The 19,744-nt window shown below is 38.4% G+C and overlaps 1 protein-coding gene and 1 long non-coding RNA gene across 4 annotated transcripts in view; one reads left to right on the top strand and one right to left on the bottom strand.

Moving 5' to 3' along the window:
* Window positions 1-12,588, bottom strand: part of NECTIN3 (nectin cell adhesion molecule 3) — a 118,120-nt gene extending 105,532 nt beyond the window's left edge. For all 3 annotated transcript variants that reach the window (XM_075195561.1, XM_075195562.1, XM_075195560.1), the window contains exon 1: window positions 12,465-12,588. In XM_075195561.1, coding sequence (XP_075051662.1) covers window positions 12,465-12,564 — 100 coding nt within the window. In that variant the 5' untranslated portion in view covers window positions 12,565-12,588. The remainder of the gene's footprint in view (window positions 1-12,464) is intronic.
* A 262-nt stretch (window positions 12,589-12,850) lies between these two features.
* On the top strand, window positions 12,851-17,983 carry LOC142138710 (uncharacterized). The gene is made up of 2 exons (XR_012688100.1): window positions 12,851-12,953; window positions 16,778-17,983. It is a non-coding gene; the product is annotated as an uncharacterized LOC142138710 (long non-coding RNA).
* Window positions 17,984-19,744: the final 1,761 nt, after the last annotated feature.

The following is a 19,744-nucleotide window of genomic DNA, read 5'->3' on the forward strand; positions in this document are numbered from 1 at the left end:
TATCCCAGGAGGGAACGACACGAACATAGGCAGTGTGAGAGGTAGTGTGACGGACTACCGCGATCCAGGTGATACAGTATTTACTTTATTTACTATTAACATAAGGAGGATTCTACATCTTCGGATACCACTATTCATCTATTTTGTTTCTATTGTGAGCTGATTTCTCACAGTGAGTGTTTCTATCTGGATGTGCTTACATTTTCACGAACTGGATCAATTAGTGATGGCCACACTTTTTTTCTGGTTGCGCATTCCAGTGTATAATTGGTTTTAAATTCCAGCCGCGGTTGGTTTTAATTTAGTACTGGAATCTATATTTCCGTGTTATATACGTGTTGTATGAATCTCCATATTGATTTTTTAATGTGTAATGTTCTGCGGTACATTTCCAATTTCTGATGTCAAAATTTTCAAAAATATTTTTGTACATTATCATCCAGTGTCTCTCCTTATACCTCAAGAGAATACTGATGTGGATAAGGATTGTTGTTGTTTTTTTTGGTTCAGTCAGCAGCGCAACCCTCATCCCTGTCTTTTTGTGTTCTAACTCTATTCGGTGGTGCATGATTTTGATGCTGACACACACACACACACATTTCTTTTTTTAAACTTTTCTAAACTGTTAGGGGGAGATTCAATTCAGATGTGTCTCCGGAATGTCCACAGAAGCACCTAGTGCTGATATTATGGCAAGAATTGCAACACATTTTTCTTCGCTCCCTGAAGTGCGCAGAAAAAATAGTAGAGGTTCCTACCATAATGGCAGCAATGTGCGCAGCCGGATGTTTGCGGTGGTGTCCGCGCAGCATATCGCCAGCAACTGAATCCCCCCCTTAGTGTTAGACTAAATTTGAAGCTTCTTAAGAGTAAAATTTTTGTACATAAAGTCTCATCCTTGTGATCTTCTTACACACATGAATAGGACATTCCTAGGGGAGGTGTTGTGCGTGGGATAGCCTTGTTTTATACTAACATCGGGATTTTCAGAAGGAAGGGTCTCCTAGTCTGGGCTGTTACATGCATTGGGGTTCCTGTCTGATCAATAAACCTCAGATAAATAATATTTCTAGTTTTATTCTAGCTCAATTACTTGCACTCAAAATTACATGTTCAGCTTTGGGTGTAAATAAAAATTACAAAAATATATCATTTAGGTAGCTGTAGAAATTGAAAACAACATTAGCAGGTTAGATAACCTGAACAATTTGGGATTATGTTGTCCAAGGTATTTATATTGATTTGTTAAATAGATATTGACAAACATGAACAGAAAGAGGGTTAAGTGATTGAATTACACAATAAATACTGCCCAGCCAAGGATTATCAACCTTAAGCAGCCCAGCTGTTGAACTACGCCTTTCAGGATGTTCATACAACACTGCTATAGATGTCCATCAAAGGCTTACACTCTGTAGTTCTCCAGCAGCTTAAAACTCTGGACTCCAGGCATAAAATACACTTACATCGAAAGGAAATCTTGAAAACAAAGCATTACAGGTAAAAAATTAATTTAGAACGAAAAAAAAAAGTTTATTTTCCCTTCATTTACGTATATGTAGCCTTTAAGGGTGATTCAAAATCATTTACAGCCATTTACATTAGTGGCTGCAGTTTACTTTCCATAATGCCTACATGTTGAATTTCACAAGCACTTGAGTGTGCATATCTAAGCCAATAATGTCTGCAAGTATGTTCAGCAGGAGGACAAAATATCAGCTCTCAACATTATACAATCTTCACAAATAAAAAGGTATCACATACTCTGTTAAAAAAAAGATAATTTTTTAATTAGTATTATTAAAATGGTTTTTAAAACTTTCTGCTAATTGTGAGGAGAACATGAGTAATAATAGCGCTTGATAGCTGCATAGTCCAACCGAATTCTGGCACAGAGCTAAGTTGCCGGCTGCCTGCATTCATTAGAACAGTTGGGTTGCTAAGCAGTAGCTTGCATAGGGCATTTCTCAAAATGTGTTAGCCAACTGCACCAAAATTGCATTAAGGTTGCTATTAAAGCTATTTCATAACAACCCAACTGCTCTAATGAATATAGCCTGGTGCATGTAGAGCTCTGTAGAGAAAAGAGAGGGTGAGAGTCTCACCTTGTTGGGGCCAGTGGTGCTTTGTAAATGTGTCAGTTATCCTTGTAGGGAAAGTCTTGTCGATATATCTTGGGAAATTCTTAGCAGTAATTTTTTTTTAGCACCGCGGTAAGTGATTTTAACACGGTTTTCACTCCTTCTGGAGCACGTAACTTTACCCATTATTCAAATCTATTTTTAACAATCCATCTTGTTTGCAAAAACAGTCCTATTGCGGACAATTAGATGATCCATTGAAAGTATAGGAAGGGAGGGAGAAGCGTTAAAAGCTATTCAATTATTTTTTAACGCACCACAGTAAACTGTCAAATCGGCGATTTTATCTCGCACCTCTGTGCTAAAAATTGAAAACATGAGAAAACTATTAAAATCATGTAATAATGAAATTACGTTTCTCAGTAATGTATATCATGGAAAAGGTGATTTTTTTTGTACAAAAAGCATGTTAAAAAAAGGAAATTAATAAACATAATAATCACTAATTAATGTATGTATGTATGTATGTACTAATGTGCTTTGTAATGGTATAGATATAAATTAGTGTAGCAAAAAAAAGTGCAGTATGTAGATAGCATAAAATAGAAGGTTGTGTAATGCAATACAAATGTATGCCAATTTATGCCAATGCATAATACTCACAGCCAGTTGCATGCAGTCACCAATAAATTCAACAACTACCAGCAAATGAGAGTTATATTCAAGATGGCTGGGTTAAACCCTCCCCTCCACTCCCCTAAAAATTTGCTTACACCTATGGATAACGCGTGGTGGCGGCACCGGATTTCAAACTGAATCCGATTACATGAAAAACCCGTGCGGATCATTTTAATTTTTTTAAACACAACGTTAAAAAAAATGTGTATAGCTTGTGTTGATGCTTACAGTGGGTTGTGTGGTTATGTATAGCCCGCAATACTTGCAGTTGATGTGTATGTCGCACAATGTTAACAGCTAATGAGCTAAACACTGTTATGAGAGATACTGCAAGGATAACTGATACATCCATCCCAAGAAATATTCGCAATACTCTTTCTACAAGAATAACTGATATAATGACAACGAACCATAGACTCCAACAAAGTGAACATTCAGAACATATAACCACTCTGTCTCAACATCAGGACATCGGCCTAGATTTACACATCACTAAGGTAAGCACACACCCAATACACATCTTCTCTCAATCCACACAGGCTCACAAAACCCATACCTCCACAAGCACTGCACCACGGAAACCTCCAGCAAAATATTTAAGAAGTTTCCAGATAGTGGCAGTAATGGAGCTAAAAAATAGAGTTCTAAACAGGAATTCCTTAAATTATCAACCATAATTATAGGATCTGGAAACTGTTAGGCCTCATATCAACTGTTGTTTTACTTCTATTAATTGCTGGTAAAAGTGCATAGCTCACAGGAGAATTTCCCAATGTATTCATAAGTGGTTAATGCAAAACAATGCAACCAGTAGCGTTCTGAAAAATGATACAACAACAAAAAACAATGGATAATGCCAGACCCATTTACATGCATTTTACATGTGTTAATTGACGGCATTTGAAAAACACTGGTATAGGAGTCCTTAAAATTACTATGAGATGATTGATAATAGAATACATACAATAACATACTTCAAAAATCAGTACATATTGTGTGCTTCAATAAAACCGAAAAATGAGAAAACAGAGAAAACAGGCATTTCCATTCTGGTTTTTAAGTAAGAAAACCGCCAACATGGACTTTTCTAGCAGCAGCCTGTAATGTTAAAACCTAGAATGGGCGACAACTCATCCATGTCCTCTGCACCACTCTACAAATCAATACACTGGCCTCCATGATCTCCAGAATCCAATTCAAGCTACTCAAACTCACCAATACCTCCCCCTCATTGATATCTTGACCTCATTACAAAATACTCTCCACTAAAGCTCTCTTAGATCTGCCTCTGACCTGCCACTCACCTCTCACTCCTGCCTACAAGAACTTTTTTTCAAGCACTCTCAAAACCCATCTGTTGATTATAACATATCCTACCTTCCCTAATACTACAGCCTCTGGGTACTGTTAGATACCATCCCAATCTCCACTAAAAGTCCAAATAACTCCTATTGTCTCAGTAATTTCCTCTCCCTCTACATTGTGAGCACTCATGAGCAGTGCACTTTCTACCATCTGTCTCATGTCATCATCATCATCATCATCATTTTTTTATGTAGCGCCACTAATTCCGTAGCGCTGTACAGAGAACTCACTCACATCAGTCCCTGCCCCATTGGGGCTTACAGTCTAAATTCCCTAACACACACATACACACAGACAAACTAGGGTCAATTTTTTTTTTAAGTTAGCAGCCAATTAACCTACCAGTATGTTTTTGGGAGTCTGGGAGGAAACCCACGCAAACACGGGGAGAACATACAAACTCCTCACAGATAAGGCCATAGTCGGGAATTGAACTCATGACCCCAGTGCTGTAAGGCAGAAGTACTAACCACTACTCCACCATCGCTGCCCCTATAAAATGTCTGCACCTCCTTCATCAACCTTGTGTGTGCTTTTGTATTTTAATCTATGATTTGTGTTTATATGATTTATTATTATTACAACTGTACAGCGCTGCAGAGTTTTGTGGCACCTTACATATAAATGATGATGAATAGGAACTCAAATCCACAGTACCTATGGAGCTAGAAGCACTAAATCCATAAGATTCACCTGAAAGTATGGTCAGTGGTAGACCATGATACACCCCAGGTATGGTAGTACCAAAATTAAAACAGTTACAAAAATAGTTTTAAATGAAAGTTCTGAAGGAGTCATGCTGATTTTCAATAAAAAAGGAATATTTTTTATGCTAGTTCCCATCCTCCCACTGCCTTTCTACATTGGGACAGTGAACGTGTTGCTCAGACTACGGAAAAAGGCGTAATCCGAAGATGTTTGGTTCGCTCTCCTGATAATTATAATCGAGCTGTCAGTAGACAATTCTGGTCACTAGAAACACTCAGGAACCAATCCGTAGTTTCCTGACAATATGATCACTGACAGCACATTAAAAAGAAATTTGAAGTATTAAAAGACATTGGTTAAAGTGGAAATTTTGAAATGGCGGTATGGAATTTGATAGTTTTACAATTAAAGCAGTGAAAGAAGTAGTGGTGTGGCATAAACGTATACCAGTCTCCATCAACTACTGATTAAAAGTTTATATAAGTAGGTCCGTGACATCACATTGGGTCCATGATCAAGGAGTGTGTACTGTGTGGATTAAAAATAAAATAATGTTCCCTGTGTTAATCCCTTATTGCCCAATATATCAGGTTCTGTGTGGACACTTATTTTTGTGGGTTTTAGAAGTCAGGCAAGTTTATGTTATTATTTAGACAGAGTTTAGCATTATTATAGTTTATTGGTTAGCCATGTATTGATTTGAAAATCAACATACAACTTAGTGGGCGAATTAAATTAATATTAGCATGTCTGTTAATGTTCATTAGTTGTTTTTATTCGGCGTATAGGACCAGTCAATAATATAGGGCAGTGATGGTTAGCCTGTGACACTCCAGGTGTTGTGAAACTACAAGCCCCAGCATGCTTTGCCAGTAGATAACTAGCTGATAGCTGGCAAAGCATGCTGGGGCTTGTAGGTTCACAACACCTGGAGTGTCACAGGTTAGCCATCATTGATATAGTGGCCGATTTATTATAGCTTTTGCCAGTAAATTCCCCCGAAAGTGGCTGTTTTTGGGGGAATAGACATATCTAAGTAATATGCAAATTTATTAACAGAGCATCGCAGCAGATATCATAGATTTCTGCTGCGATGGAGTACATTACCATGTGTGTAATTTTTCAGCTCTGCTCCTACAGGGAGAGCATTGCGGTAGAGGGACCTTCGGATACCTCACTGCATGTTACTGCTCTCCCCTCTGGTCACTATGGTAAAGGTGGTCACTGCAATAGTGACCATAGAAAGATAGGAGAGGGGTATTTGCAGGAACAGCAGCCTTTCGTGACTGCTGTTCCTGTTGAAGTTGTTTAATAAATACACACAATCTTTTAATCCTTATCTTTGCGATAAGAATTGAAAGGGATTGTGTTAAAAATAACCTCTTTAATAAATATGGCCCATAGTGTTTTAGGGTTAATATATGCACAATATACCAATAGAAAAATACCTAGACAAAATTCATTTGGGGGTTGTTCCTAATTTTCTAGCACAGCAGTGCCCCTGCAATGACAGTAAGGTGCCAGAAAATCATCTCTGGGGTAACTGCCTTCTGAAGGTCTAAATGTGCTCCATCATTGCTGGACCATATCATATGGTCTCTTTTAATTATATCTGGGAGCCCTGGTCGAGACTCCCTTACTCAACAAAGCCAAAAAGAAATAGTTAAAAATGTCCAAAATATTCATATAGTAACAGAGAGGGTTGTTTGCAACAGGTGTATTTTGGCTGTTGTGACAAGATAGGACCTTTGCAGTCATGTCCTGGTGTGAAAAAAGGAAATAGACTTTGAAGGCTAAAATTTTCTAGACCACATAATGTTGTCAGATCTTGATTAAAAACATGAACATTCACAGTAGCACTGTTATGTGTGCAATCAAGGATAACAGTGTTTCAAATGTTTGCTCTTTTTCCTTATACAGATGTAGTTACGCAAATGCAAATCATATTTATTGATATATGCTACTAAATTAATGCCCCATCTTTCCACAAAAACAATATCATGTACACTTTGGTAGACTAGGAAACAATGTTAACCCTAGACAAACTGTCACAGGGCAAAAATGTGCAAATTGGCCTGGCTATGAAGTGGTTAAATAAAGTATGCACATAAGCTGCAGTATACTCTGTACAATCTCTGTTCATGAGTGTTCTTGCCTAATTAGAGAAAAATAAATCCTTAATACACAAAGAGCAGTTATAGAAAGCAATACCAAATTAGGCAAGGGAAAGTTTAATTAGATGTGGTTGATGATTTGTGGAGAAAAGACTAAAACCATTTATAAAGACGTTTATATGGGACACTCTTCCTACCACAGCAGCAATGCAATAAACAGTGACATTGGTTCCTAAAAAATACCTTACTTTCTCCGCTAGACTCTAAGCTCACATAATTAAATAAATGCCTTACTCTAGCTTTTATCATATCATATACAAGTTGACACGTTAAAATCATCCAATGTTAATACGTCCCTTATATAATGTGTGAAGCAAGCCACACAGAGAAAGAAAAAAATAGAATTGGGAGGCATGATGGCACAGTGGTTAGCACTTCTGCAACAGAGTGCTGGGCCATGAGTTGAATTCCAGACCATAGCCTTATCTGTGTGGAGTTTGTGTGTTCTCCCCGTGATTGCGTGGGTTTCATCTTGTTTCCTCTAACACTCCAAAAACATACTGATAGTTTAATCAGCCGTTGACAAAATTAACCTTGGTGTGTGTGTGTGTGTGTATTAGGGAATTTACACTGTAAGCGTGAATGGGGCAGGGACTGCTGTGAATGTAATATTGTCTGTACAGTCCTGCATAATTGATGGCGCTATATTAATTAATGCTGATGATGAAATAAAAGCAACACTATGACGTAACAGGAATATATGCATTTTACAGAGAGACTTGTTCAGAAAACTTACAAAGATAGGTAACAGTTAGACAAACTCTAAGAAATAGCAATAAATATATTATACCCAAACGGCATGTATTAATTATTGCAGACTGAAGAGAAAGGATAAACAAATTAAAAAACAACTCTAGTAGGAAAGAATTTCTCTCTAAGGAGCACCACCTATCACACACCACATAATTTACTCAGGAAGGCCATATAACCTTTCTGAAACTTACAAACAGTAGGAGAGGTGCCATCAGGTAACAGTCAAACAGTTTACAACAGGGATGTGCACTGAAAGAAATATTTGACTGGACTGCCATGACAGGTATCAATCTGTGTGCATATTCCTTGTTGACAGCTGTTTGAGTCTATAGGGAAAAACTGCTTTTTTTAATATAGTCCTCCTTAAGAAATCAGGTCATTATTGGGTTCAGGGAGAAGCAGAGTTAAGTTAAGCCAACATCAAAACTGAACAGAACTGAACAGAATTCAGTTGACCAGGGTGCTAAATGAAAAAGTTCCAAGGACTATCACATCAGTACTTGAGTTCAGAACATTAGCAAATATGTGTTTATAGGAGAATGTAAAGAAAAGGGGGCTACAAAGATGACCAACCTCAGCAGTGAGACTATCAGTATTTTGCTCATTCATCAAAAACATGTTTTGGAGGTTTCCAACTAAGCTTTATTCTTTATTTTTGAACTACCTCCAGTTCAAGTATGTCCACACCTATCCTACCTAATAAAAGTGATTTATGTGAATTCAATGGGTTTACACACACACACAACAGAAAAAAAACAACGCACAATGATTTATTACAAGCCTAGTGGAAGACATACGCGCCAACCTAACTTTTTTTTTTACATTGAGATCAACTTTGAATCCTGCTTTTCACAATTGTCTCTATAGCAATCACCTAGGCTGAGGTAACAGAGATTCAAAAATTCAACCTACATTATTGAAAAGAGTATGAAAAGCTAAAACATTATTATATCACTTAAGTACTAAGATTGACAGCTATGGGATGATCTAGTAGCTTTTTCCTTCCAAAGTAATGTGGGACCAACAAGAAGTAGCCAAATTAAAGGGGACTTGTGCAAGAAAAATAAAAGTACCTCTTTGCTGGATACGTCAAAGAATGTATAAGCCTGCAGCTGCTGCAAGCAACATGATGAAAATGCAATTAGTGCTATTATTATCCTTTATTTATGTAGTGGCAACATATCGCACAGCACTTTTACAAAGAATGTTTAATCAATCACAAAAGTTCCTGCACAATGGTGCTTTCAGTCTAATTCCGTGATGAGCAACAGGCTGCCCACCAAGCCTTCATCCTTTATGCTTTATTGTCAGATTTGTTTGTTATAGCTTGTAACACTTGTTTTAAATGCCTGCTGATATGTTATTACTGATACATGTCTATCTTTGAGTAAACATAGTTTTAACTAGTCACTGAGATTAAGGGTAATATGCAGCCCTGTTGAAGGTTACAGGACCCTGAAGTATACTAGGTTGCATATCACTGATCTAAACTCTCTAGCACATAAACACACACACTAACATTAATTAACCAGTATGTTTTTGTACTGTGGGAGGAAAGCCACACAAATATGACATCATACAGAAGGTACCCTGGTACTAGTACCTGTGAGCAGGGCCGTTGGAATACCAAGTGCCTGCTCTGAACATAGCTGGGATTGGAATAAGTGCATCAGTATGAGGGAACAGTGCATGCGTAGTAAAAGCCCGAAGGGGCATCCCTGCGAATTTGCAAGCTCCGGCTGGGGGACGATGAAGTTTCCATCCCATGAGCATTGCTAATCACTGTGAATGCTGCTTATGAAACATACTTTTATGTATTGTTGGAACTTGGTGTAATACTAGCAATTTGTTTCTTGGACTGCGTACAAAAACAGCAGTTTCACCGTGGAGGGTGTGTAAATGACTTGCAATCCGGAACACAGATTTACTACAATACCTAATCGCAGCTCACATACACAAATATGTTTATGATTAACCAGACTACCAAACTGCAAGAGGTCTGTTAAACAGACACACCTACATAAACAGGACTGAAAAAAATATTACTGTGTTTCAGTAGATAGTAGTATGCAAAAATGTTAAAGGAAATTTTGGTAAGTAGTAATTTATACACCCTCACACTCCAGCATTTCACCTGGTACAGAATGCTCCACTTCTGAATGTCCCAACCATCTTCATAACTGTATCTTAGAATGCCACAACTGTCTGAACAGGAAATTGTGGAATTCTGAAGTGTGGATTTACTCAGTCAGCACATCATCAAAGTGAATAGGGAACGATATTCGTTTGGCACATTAGAGCAAATCCGCTGCATGCAGCTCTTGGGAAGTTTGGAAACAGAGCATTTTATCAGGATAAAATGGGTCATGTTGGAGGGTCTAATTAGAGACACACCTAACTGTTCAAATTTAAACTAAGACTGAGCAAATGTATTCTGATATGCTGTATGCAATTTGGGTACTTGTTAACTGTATACACACTAGTCATGAAGGATAAATTGTGCAAGATTCTGCCTTGTGTCTTCCGTTGCTCTCCAGTATTTCTATTTTTCTCCCCACCCAGACAATCACTGTCTCCCTGCTTGCTCATGAGTTGGATAACTTAATCCCTAGAATGACTAGATCAGGGCCATCTTTTCCATTGGGCGCGATGGGCAGGTGCCCGGGGGCCCCATGGGCAAGGGGGCCCCATAGGAAGGGCTCTTAATTAGAATAAATAATCCTGCAAAAAAAAAAAAAAACCTGCATAAAAAACCTTCAAGGGTCACTGAGCAAGTACATCTATCTATCTCTATATCTGTGTATATCTATATCTGTGTGTACACTGCTTTGCCCGGGGGCCCATAATGTTGTTAAGATGGCCCTGGACTAGATGAAGGGGATTCATGGCAGAGTACAGCAATTTGCGTTTATTGAAAAGCATGAAGATTTGGAAAGATAGGGGAGCTCCTTATAAATAACGTGTTGCAATTTTTAGTGTCCCTGAACTCGGAAAAAGAAGATTTTGTTAGTCACGCCTGATTATTAATATCATGTACCAAAGTTGATTATGGTGCATACTTGAAGTTATTCCCAATTTAGCACTTTGTCTTATGGTGCATAGCTCACAGTAAGGTATTAACATAGTGCAGTATTTCATATTTCAATATCTTCAAAGACATCTCTGATGTCATTTAGTAACATGATATGTTTAACATGTTATTAATGTTTGAACAAACAGCACACCCTTCATCTTTGTAACCTCAGATCAGAATGCAAAAAGTGAGCTAAGTTTACAATGTATTCCCCTTATTGTATTTATTGGGTTGAATTTATTAATTAAAGGGTATTTTAAAAAATCAATTCAGTACTCACTATTGCACTAGGTAGGGAAGGGTAAGGTTCAGGAGCAGAGTATTATTGCAAAATAACTTGCAATTTTACCTCTAAACATATCTACAAATGTGAACTGATCAAATGCACTATATAGCAAAAAAAAAATGTATATTTCTGATATAAAAAAACGTAACCATACTTTGCATATCTATTTATATTATTAGTATTGTATATACTCTTAGACATAATAATAATATTATTATTATTATTAATAATAATATGCAGGGGTGGTTAACTACTTTTATAAATTTATGATTCTGTCACTTTTGGGAGCCATCTGTGTAGTTTATTATGTCTAACTCAAAAGAGGTATTCATTTCAAATAAGGGAGAACAGAATTTTTGTCTAATAGTGGAAAGTTAAGAGGTATGATTATATTAAATAAGCCTGATAGTGCACAATGCTTGCATAGCACATATTGGAAGGAAATACCAACCCAGCTGGATAATCTACCGAGCACTAACAATATAAAATATTTATTTCGAAACACTTTAGGAGGTTTAAATTGCAGGTATTGTTATCCTGACCATACAGTTAGTACCCACGGTGACCAAAATAAAATAGAAAACCTGGCCAATCCTCTGCACGCACAGGTGGTAACCACAGCGAAGGTTAATCCCTATTGTCATACAACATGACAATCCATTCACCAGCGAGACGCCTCCTCCAGCTCCCAGTGACATCAGCTATGGTCTCCCAGGTCACACAGTGAGGTGGCCAGTCCCTGCCACAGAACACTAGTCCCAGGCGATGACATTACGGGCCCACATAAAATAGCTGGTTCAGCCCATACCCAATTCAGACAATTGGCTGCAAGGGGGGAGGGGGGAAGAATGGGGATTCTACACAAGAACCCCGTCAAACTACAAAGTTTAAAAGCCGGAATGAAGCATGGAAGGGGCGGCCAGTGATACTGCTATGGTAATGCCAAGGGTCTTTTTCCATTTGCGCACATATGAAACCATCCTCTCGCCGGGAGTAATGACTGTTTGCAAAGGAATGTTAAAGTGGGGTTGTTAATAAGACATGTACTTCCTGCACACAGGCAGGCAACATACATCAGTCCCGCTGGGCAGTATGCAGCAAGTAACGGTTCTTATATAGCGACAAGTGGGAAGCCAACGGGACTGCAAAATAGATTTCTTCATCTGGAAATGAGAGTCCCCAGAGACAAGACATAGGGTGGGGTTTAGGTTTAAGAACTGGACGCTGTGGGTAACATGACTGTGCAATAAAAAGTTGTGAACGATAAGTGGCAAAAGCCAGTCACTAAAGATCAGAGATTCCCCTCTATACACCAACCCCGCCCCCTCCCCCGAAACTAAACTCACCGTACACCCTGCAGAGAAACAGCAGCAGCAGCAAGGCACAGGGAGATCCTAGGACCTGATTCTGTCGGAGTCCACAGGCAGAGGACCTTCTCCACGCCATGATTGTGTGGGGATTGCTGGCGAACTCTCTGCCCTCCTCTCACCCTGTCCCCTGATCACAGCTGCTGTAATGTAACACAACGCGGCTCCCAGTTTGTCTCACAATGCTTGGAGCATGGAAGGGGGTGGTGGCTGGGATGCGCCGCAGAACCCGAGCCGACTGGGAGGGGCCAGGCCAGACAGATCTCAGAGGTCACCAGAGAGCTGGTGGGTACCCCACCAAGGACCATGTGTGGCCCCCTGACCTGCCACACCAACTGGACGCGACCGTGGGCTCTAGCAGTCCGTCCTAAGTCCACGGGAGATCCTTCCTCTCCAGATCCTGCCTAGCAGTAAGGAGGCGGTGTGTAAATCACTGCCGATCAGAGTCCAAAGTGAGAGCTGAGAGAGGTATTTCAGTAAAATGAGAGCTGGTTACGTATTCTTTACACGTCCCTCTTCCAGCAGAAAGTTGACCACGACAGCTTGTCTCTTTTTTTTTAAGAAGCAAAATATTTGTGGTTATGCGAATATGAAGTAACCCCCTCATATAATCTCTGCTGCTCAGAATAGTTACAGTTGTCTGGATTCGAGTTTCTTATTCCGTTTTGTAGATCAGTAATCGTTTCCTGATCAATTGCCACCTAAATCCCTCATTTATTCTTTTCTTTTTTTTTTAACCAAAGCATTGAGCATCCATAGGTTGTTCAGTTTGAAGAAGCTTTCTTATCCCCACATGCTTTGGTACCAAGAAATATAACAGTAAATGTTCACCCAAACTTTTATACATTTTTTGTTAGTTATTGAACACATGAACCCATCTACAGATGTAAAATACATTATTCAGACATGAAAACAGAAATTATAACAAAAGAAATACTGCAAAATTAGGTTAGATTGGTATTAACTGACAAAACCATATACAGCATTAAAATTATGTATTTAAGGGCTTTTCACATGCAAGTATTTTTCCAGCATTGTTAGTTACATTAAAATTGCAAGAGAAATGTATATTGATATTCAATACCAAGCAATCTAAGTATGTTTTAGTGCAATTTACATTTTCTCTTTAATGTCAATAGAAAATGGATGGATATTGCATGATATTTTAATATGTTTTCAATATAAATATAAAAAAATGAAACCGCACAGGTATGAAACACATTGGAATCTGTATTTATGGTAAACTTGTAGGTGAAGAAATAAGGCAAGTGCTATATGCAAGCATTATTTATATGGAATAATCCAGGTTTTTAGCATTTTTACACAACCATATACAGAATGTATTTGTCTCAGTATAACAGCTGTTTTGCTACAATTAAGTTTTATAATTACTTAATGTGCTCTGGTAAGATTACCTATTTTTAATAATTGAAACAGAAACATAGAATTTCATGGCATATAAGAATCGCTTGGCCCATCTAGTCTGCCCATTTTATTTATTAATCTATGATACCTTAAACCCTATTTGATCCTTTATTCTCTATAAGGCAGTGGCGCACGCAGGGGGGGGTTTCTGGGTCTCCAGAAACCCCTCCCCTCCGCTAAAAAAGTGCCCTACATAGCGGCACTGTACTATACAGCAGCCGCAGCGCTGTCATGGAAGCGTCCACGGCGGTGCTGTATTGTATACAGCACTGCCGCGGACGCTTCTTTGACAGCGCCGCGGCTGCTGTATAGTACAGTGCTGCCTAAATGGAACTGCTGCGCATGCGCGGCAGCTTTCTCATTGTTTTTGGGGGGTTTTTCGTGGAGGGGAAACCCCCCATTAAAAATGCTCCGTGCGCCCCTGATAAGGATATACTTATGTCTATCCCAAGCATGTTTAAACTGCTCTACTGTATTAGCATCTACCACCTGTGATCGGAGGCTGTTCCACTTACCCATTACCCTTTCTGTGGAGTAGTTTTTCCTCAAATTTCCTCTGAACCTACTTCCCTCCAGTTTCAGTGCATGTCCTCGTGTTCTAGTACTTCTCTTCCTTTTAAGAATGCTTCCCTCCTGTATCTTGTTCAAACCTTTGATATGTTTCAAAGTTTCTATCATGCCTCCCTTTCCCTTCTGTGCTACAAACTATACATATTAAGATCTTTGAGTGTTTCCTGATAAGTTTTGTGCTGTAGGCCATGCACCATTTTGGTTGCCCTTCTTTGTAAAGTCTCTAATGTACGGGTATTTATATCCTTCTGGAGATATGCCTGCAGACTTCAACACAGTATTCTAGATGAGTCCGTACCAATGACCTATACAGTGGCATTATTACTTCTTTCTTTCTGCTACTGATTCCTCTCCCAATGCAACCAAGCATCTGGCTTGCCTTTCTCATTGCTTTGTTACATTGCTTACCTGCCTTGAAGTCACCTGAAATAGTGACTCCTAGATCCCTTTCCTCTTCAGTAGTTTCTATTATGCCATTAATGATATATTTAGCCTTTGGGTTTTGTAGACCCAAGTGCATGATTTTGCATTTTTTGGCATTAAACTGTAGTTTCCACTCTCTTGACCATTTCTCTAGTCTATCTAAATCATCAATAATTTGTTTTACCCCTCCTGTTATGTCTGCCCTATTGCATATCTTTGTGTTATCTGCAAAAATACATACTTTCCCTTCAATGCCATTTGCAATGTTTCAAATAAAGATATTAAAAAGCACTGGTTCAAGTACAGATCATTAGGGTACTCCACTGGAAACTTTTCCATCCTGTGAATGTATTCCATTTAGTATAACTCTCTGTGTTCTATCCTGCAATTAAGATCTTATCCACTCAACCAACTTAGAATCCAGTCCCAAGCTTTCAAGTTTATTTAACAGTCTGCGATGTCGAACAGTGTCAAAAGATTTACTAAAATCTAGATAAGCTACATCTATGGCCCCCCTTGATCTACTACTTTAGTCACCCAGTCAAAAAAGTCAATAAGATTTGTTTGACATGATCCCCCCGGTAAATCTATACTGATGGGATCCTGTAAGTTACTGGATTTGAGATAGTCTACAACTCTTCCTTCAGTGAGTTTGAGCATGCTGTTTTCTGCATTGATGACCCAGGGTCTATTTATGAAGTGGTGAAGAGCCTAAAATCTGTAAGAAGAAAAAGGCTATTTCACCGATTTCTCCCATTTAACAAAGGCTTTACACCGGAGACATCAGAGATTTCTACGGCCTTAAGCATCCTTCAGCTGTTTAGCACTTTCCCCATAGACCTCTATCGGGACACTGAACTGAATCAATTCATCAATCAGTGACCACTTTTCACCACTAGCATTAAAATCTTAACCCCATCGCAGGATGACAAGTCTCCTTTTCCAATGGAGTGCTGCCCCGCTGGAGAGGATCCTCTTTGCAAGCTGCATGCTCCTCCCCTTCATAGACCAGAGTTGACTTTACTGCGCTTGCACAACAAAACATTGACGCATGTGCAGTAAGTCAACTCCGTTTCTTAAATGAAGCCAGTCCCTTTCGCAATGAAATAAGAGTTTCATTGTGGAGAGGGTTCTTCACCAAGCCTCGCAGGGCAGGTAAGTGTTCTTGAATAGCAGGGTTATATCTTTTCTCTGTAGATTCTTAAGTATTACTACCCTCCAATGATACATAGACCTCCAAGACTTCTAAATAGTTATACTTTAAGAAACCATTTTGAAAATGTCAATGCTACAAATGGAGGGTATGGTGGGCAATTCTGTCCAAACAGGGATGGTTTACAACAATAAAAGAAATTCAACAATGGAACAGATTGAATTTCACTTCTTTTCACTGTTTATGCTTAGTTGTCATCTTATTCACAGAAATGTGTCCAAACCATTGTATAAGTTTCTACAGATTTGCCACAATGTAAATCCAGTGAGACAAGAAAGGCTGGGATCCAGCAAAATTCAGGAGTGGTTGTACAAGTTGCCTGTTGGATCAGAGTTTATATTAATAACACCGGTGTCTTCAAACATCATATAAGGATTTATCTGGTTCACTATTGTAAAAAAAAATATTAACTAGAAATTAATTTTTCCAATTATGTACTTTCTGATGGTTTTCATTGTTCTTCACTGTAGCATTGTTAGGCTTTTTAAGACGAGTATGCCTGCTGAATCTTAAATCATGAATCTTTAATTTTCATGAAGTAAAGGTGCAAGAAACAGTAAAGAAGTTAAATTACTGAAAAGTTCACTTTCATGCAGTACTTAGTTGAAACATTTAAATCCCTCAGTACACTTTTTAAATTTTTGTAGTCTTTATTTTGCAGATCTGATGAACATCTATCACCATGGCAACATCACATTTCCTATATGGACATATCACCATGGCAACAGTGGATCTTATGGATTGAAATTGCGCTTCCCTGTGCTTCAGTAGTGTATTCTCTATTATTGGATTTATGGGATTAATGCACTAGTTAAAGACTTTTGCACGTTAATTAATGTGAAACAAACCAGGACGTTAAATGCAATATGTCTTTGGTCTGTCAGAGGAAACCATAGCACCTGAAGGAAACCCTCTGAGTAGCACCTTTGGAAAAGGTTATTGAGAAAGGGTCTAGACACCTCAAACCATTTTAACATATGATGAAATATTTACTTAAGAAGGACCTGTCACATGGAGGGCACATTATTTTTATTAATCTATAACTATAGGCAAATAGAAATTTAAAGGGGAGGAGTTTTTCCCCTGAACTTTTCACATTAGGAGAATATCCACTCATACTATTCTAATGTCTGAGCCGGGCAGCAAACTGTCTGGCCCATTTCTCCCACATTATGATTTATATTAAACAGATGTAAATGAGAGACATAGGTATTTGCTAATCGCACATAAGTCATGTTGGTCAGAGCTCTTCTCTACAACCTCTCACTTCCCTATGTCAGCTCTCCTAGTATACTACAATGGCGTAGAGGTATTTGCCATCCCCTTTTCACAATCCGACAGTCTGAAATATGTTTTTAATTTTTTGTTTACTATTGGAATAGTTATTATTCTTCATAGAGTTTACTCAAAAAGAAGGATAATTATTAAGCCATTAAATAATAAAATGTAAAAGAAATAAATATATGATAAGTATTCATCCCACTTGGTCAGTACTTATTTGAACTGTCTCTGGCAGCTATTACAGTGAGTAGTCTTTTTAGATAAGTCACTATTAACTTTAAAAAGCTAAATGGACTAATATTTCCCTGCTCAAGCAATGAGTCAGGCAATGGACAGCAAGATTGAGATTTTGCCACATAATTTCAATGGGATTAAGGCCAGGGGGTAAATGTATCAAGCTTAAGTTTCCGGAGAGTTTGAAAAGTGGAGATGTTCCCATAGATTGTGAGTTTGTGAGCAGGGCGCTCTTACCTCTCGGTCTATGTATTACCTAGTATTGTTTTATTACTCTTTGTTCCCAATTGTAAAGCTCTACTGAATTTGTTGGCACTAAATATAAATAAATGATGTTGCCTATAGCAACCAATCTGAGTCTCGTTATTAATTTAGTACATTCTACAAAATGATAGCTAGAATTTGATTTGTTGTTATAGGTATCATCTCCACTTTTCGAACCCGCCAGAATCTCGCAGCTTGAGAAGTTTACCCCAGGAGTCTGACTGGGATACTCAAGAACATCCATTTTATTTATTTTATGCCACTTCAGTGTTGCCTTTTGAATGACAAATTTCCACTCTAGCCTGATATTTTTGGGAGAGGGTGGTAGGTTAATTGGATTGTGCCAAAATGGACCATAGTGTCTGTGTGTTGTTTGTGTATTTAAACTGTAAGCTCCAATGAGGCAAGAACTGAGGTCAATGATTCAATATTGTAAAAAAAGTGCTGAGTAATATGTTGGTTCTTTACAAATAATAATAATAATGTGTACCAATTATCTTACAGGGATCCTGAGAAGATTGTCAGTCTATGCCTCTAAAAAAGCATCCCCATAAAATTATTCTACTATCAGTATATTTCTTCGTACTCAGGTCAGCATGCAGATCAAAAAACTCCACTTTAGTCTTCGCAGAACACAATATTTTCTGTAGCATTTTCTAGATGGCTTTCTCCAGACACTTTGGGCCTGATTCATCAAGGCATGTATCTGCTGATTTTGAGTATTGTATGCAAAATCAGTTTGCGCATACCCAGAACCAGGAGTTACGGTTGTGCACGCAGCTCTGCGCTCCGTCTTTGAATGCAAAGGACAATTTACAAAGGAATGTTTTGCTGTAGTCACTGTACAGTAAAGGCATGCCAAACTCAAACACATGCAGCCATCTTCGAATCCAGCTCTAGCTATCTCAAAGTTACTTGTTTTTCTGCCGTGTCCCTTGCTCCAGTACAGCGCTAGTCTAAGTTCTGATCAGTAGTGATGACTGTCTCGTATGCATGCTATAAACTTTTTTGAAACTCTAATCATTAATACCTATATTATTAACAGGTGACATTAATTCAATACATTTTTTTCTGTGCGTTCTTTTGCAAATTTATAATCCACCTAGGTATTGGACGTATTCTGCAGCGTCTTGTGAAGTAGAGCACACCAGACCTTCAACCCGAGATCCGTGCATTGATGAATTCGGGAGTGCGCAAAGCCTAAATGGGTGCGTTTAGTACTAAACGCGGGTTGAGCTCAGTATGCGTGCTTTGATGAATCAGGCCCTCTGTGAGCAAATATATTATTTTTTTGCGGTTCAAATTTAAAAGAAACCTGCAAAGACATGCAATAAAAAAAACTTTAACAAAGACATGGATTTTCAGCATGTAAAGATTTGAAGACAATGGGAAAGTCTGGGTGTCAGGGAATTTCATAAGTGGGTAGCAGCACAAGAGAATGGAAATGGTAAATCAAACAGTATTTTAGATGAAAAACATCAAAATTTAATAAAAGTGGTGGTTCTAAAGTCTTAGAGATTGTACTTTAATGTTTCAGTAACACTTTTGTACAGTGCTCAACCTAGATACAGTTCCAGTTTTCGGAGGCATCTCCAGAGAGCGATGAGTATTAGTGCATCATCAAATTTGCTCAATTGGACAATTTAGGTATAAAAGGTGCAAAATCAAGGGGTTTTTGTGATGCCCATCAAAAATGAGGTCAGCTGAACATATAGACAATATTCAAACCAGAATGGCAATAAAAGCTGATGGATTTGAGATATGTAGTGGTTAATTGGTTGCTTTTTAGCACTGCATTCATAAGAGAACAAAGCAGTACTCCCACAGAACTTGGCCTTGTGTGTTGAAC

The sequence above is a fragment of the Mixophyes fleayi genome, chromosome 2 (assembly GCF_038048845.1).
Source record: "Mixophyes fleayi isolate aMixFle1 chromosome 2, aMixFle1.hap1, whole genome shotgun sequence".
Classification (NCBI taxonomy): domain Eukaryota; kingdom Metazoa; phylum Chordata; class Amphibia; order Anura; family Limnodynastidae; genus Mixophyes; species Mixophyes fleayi.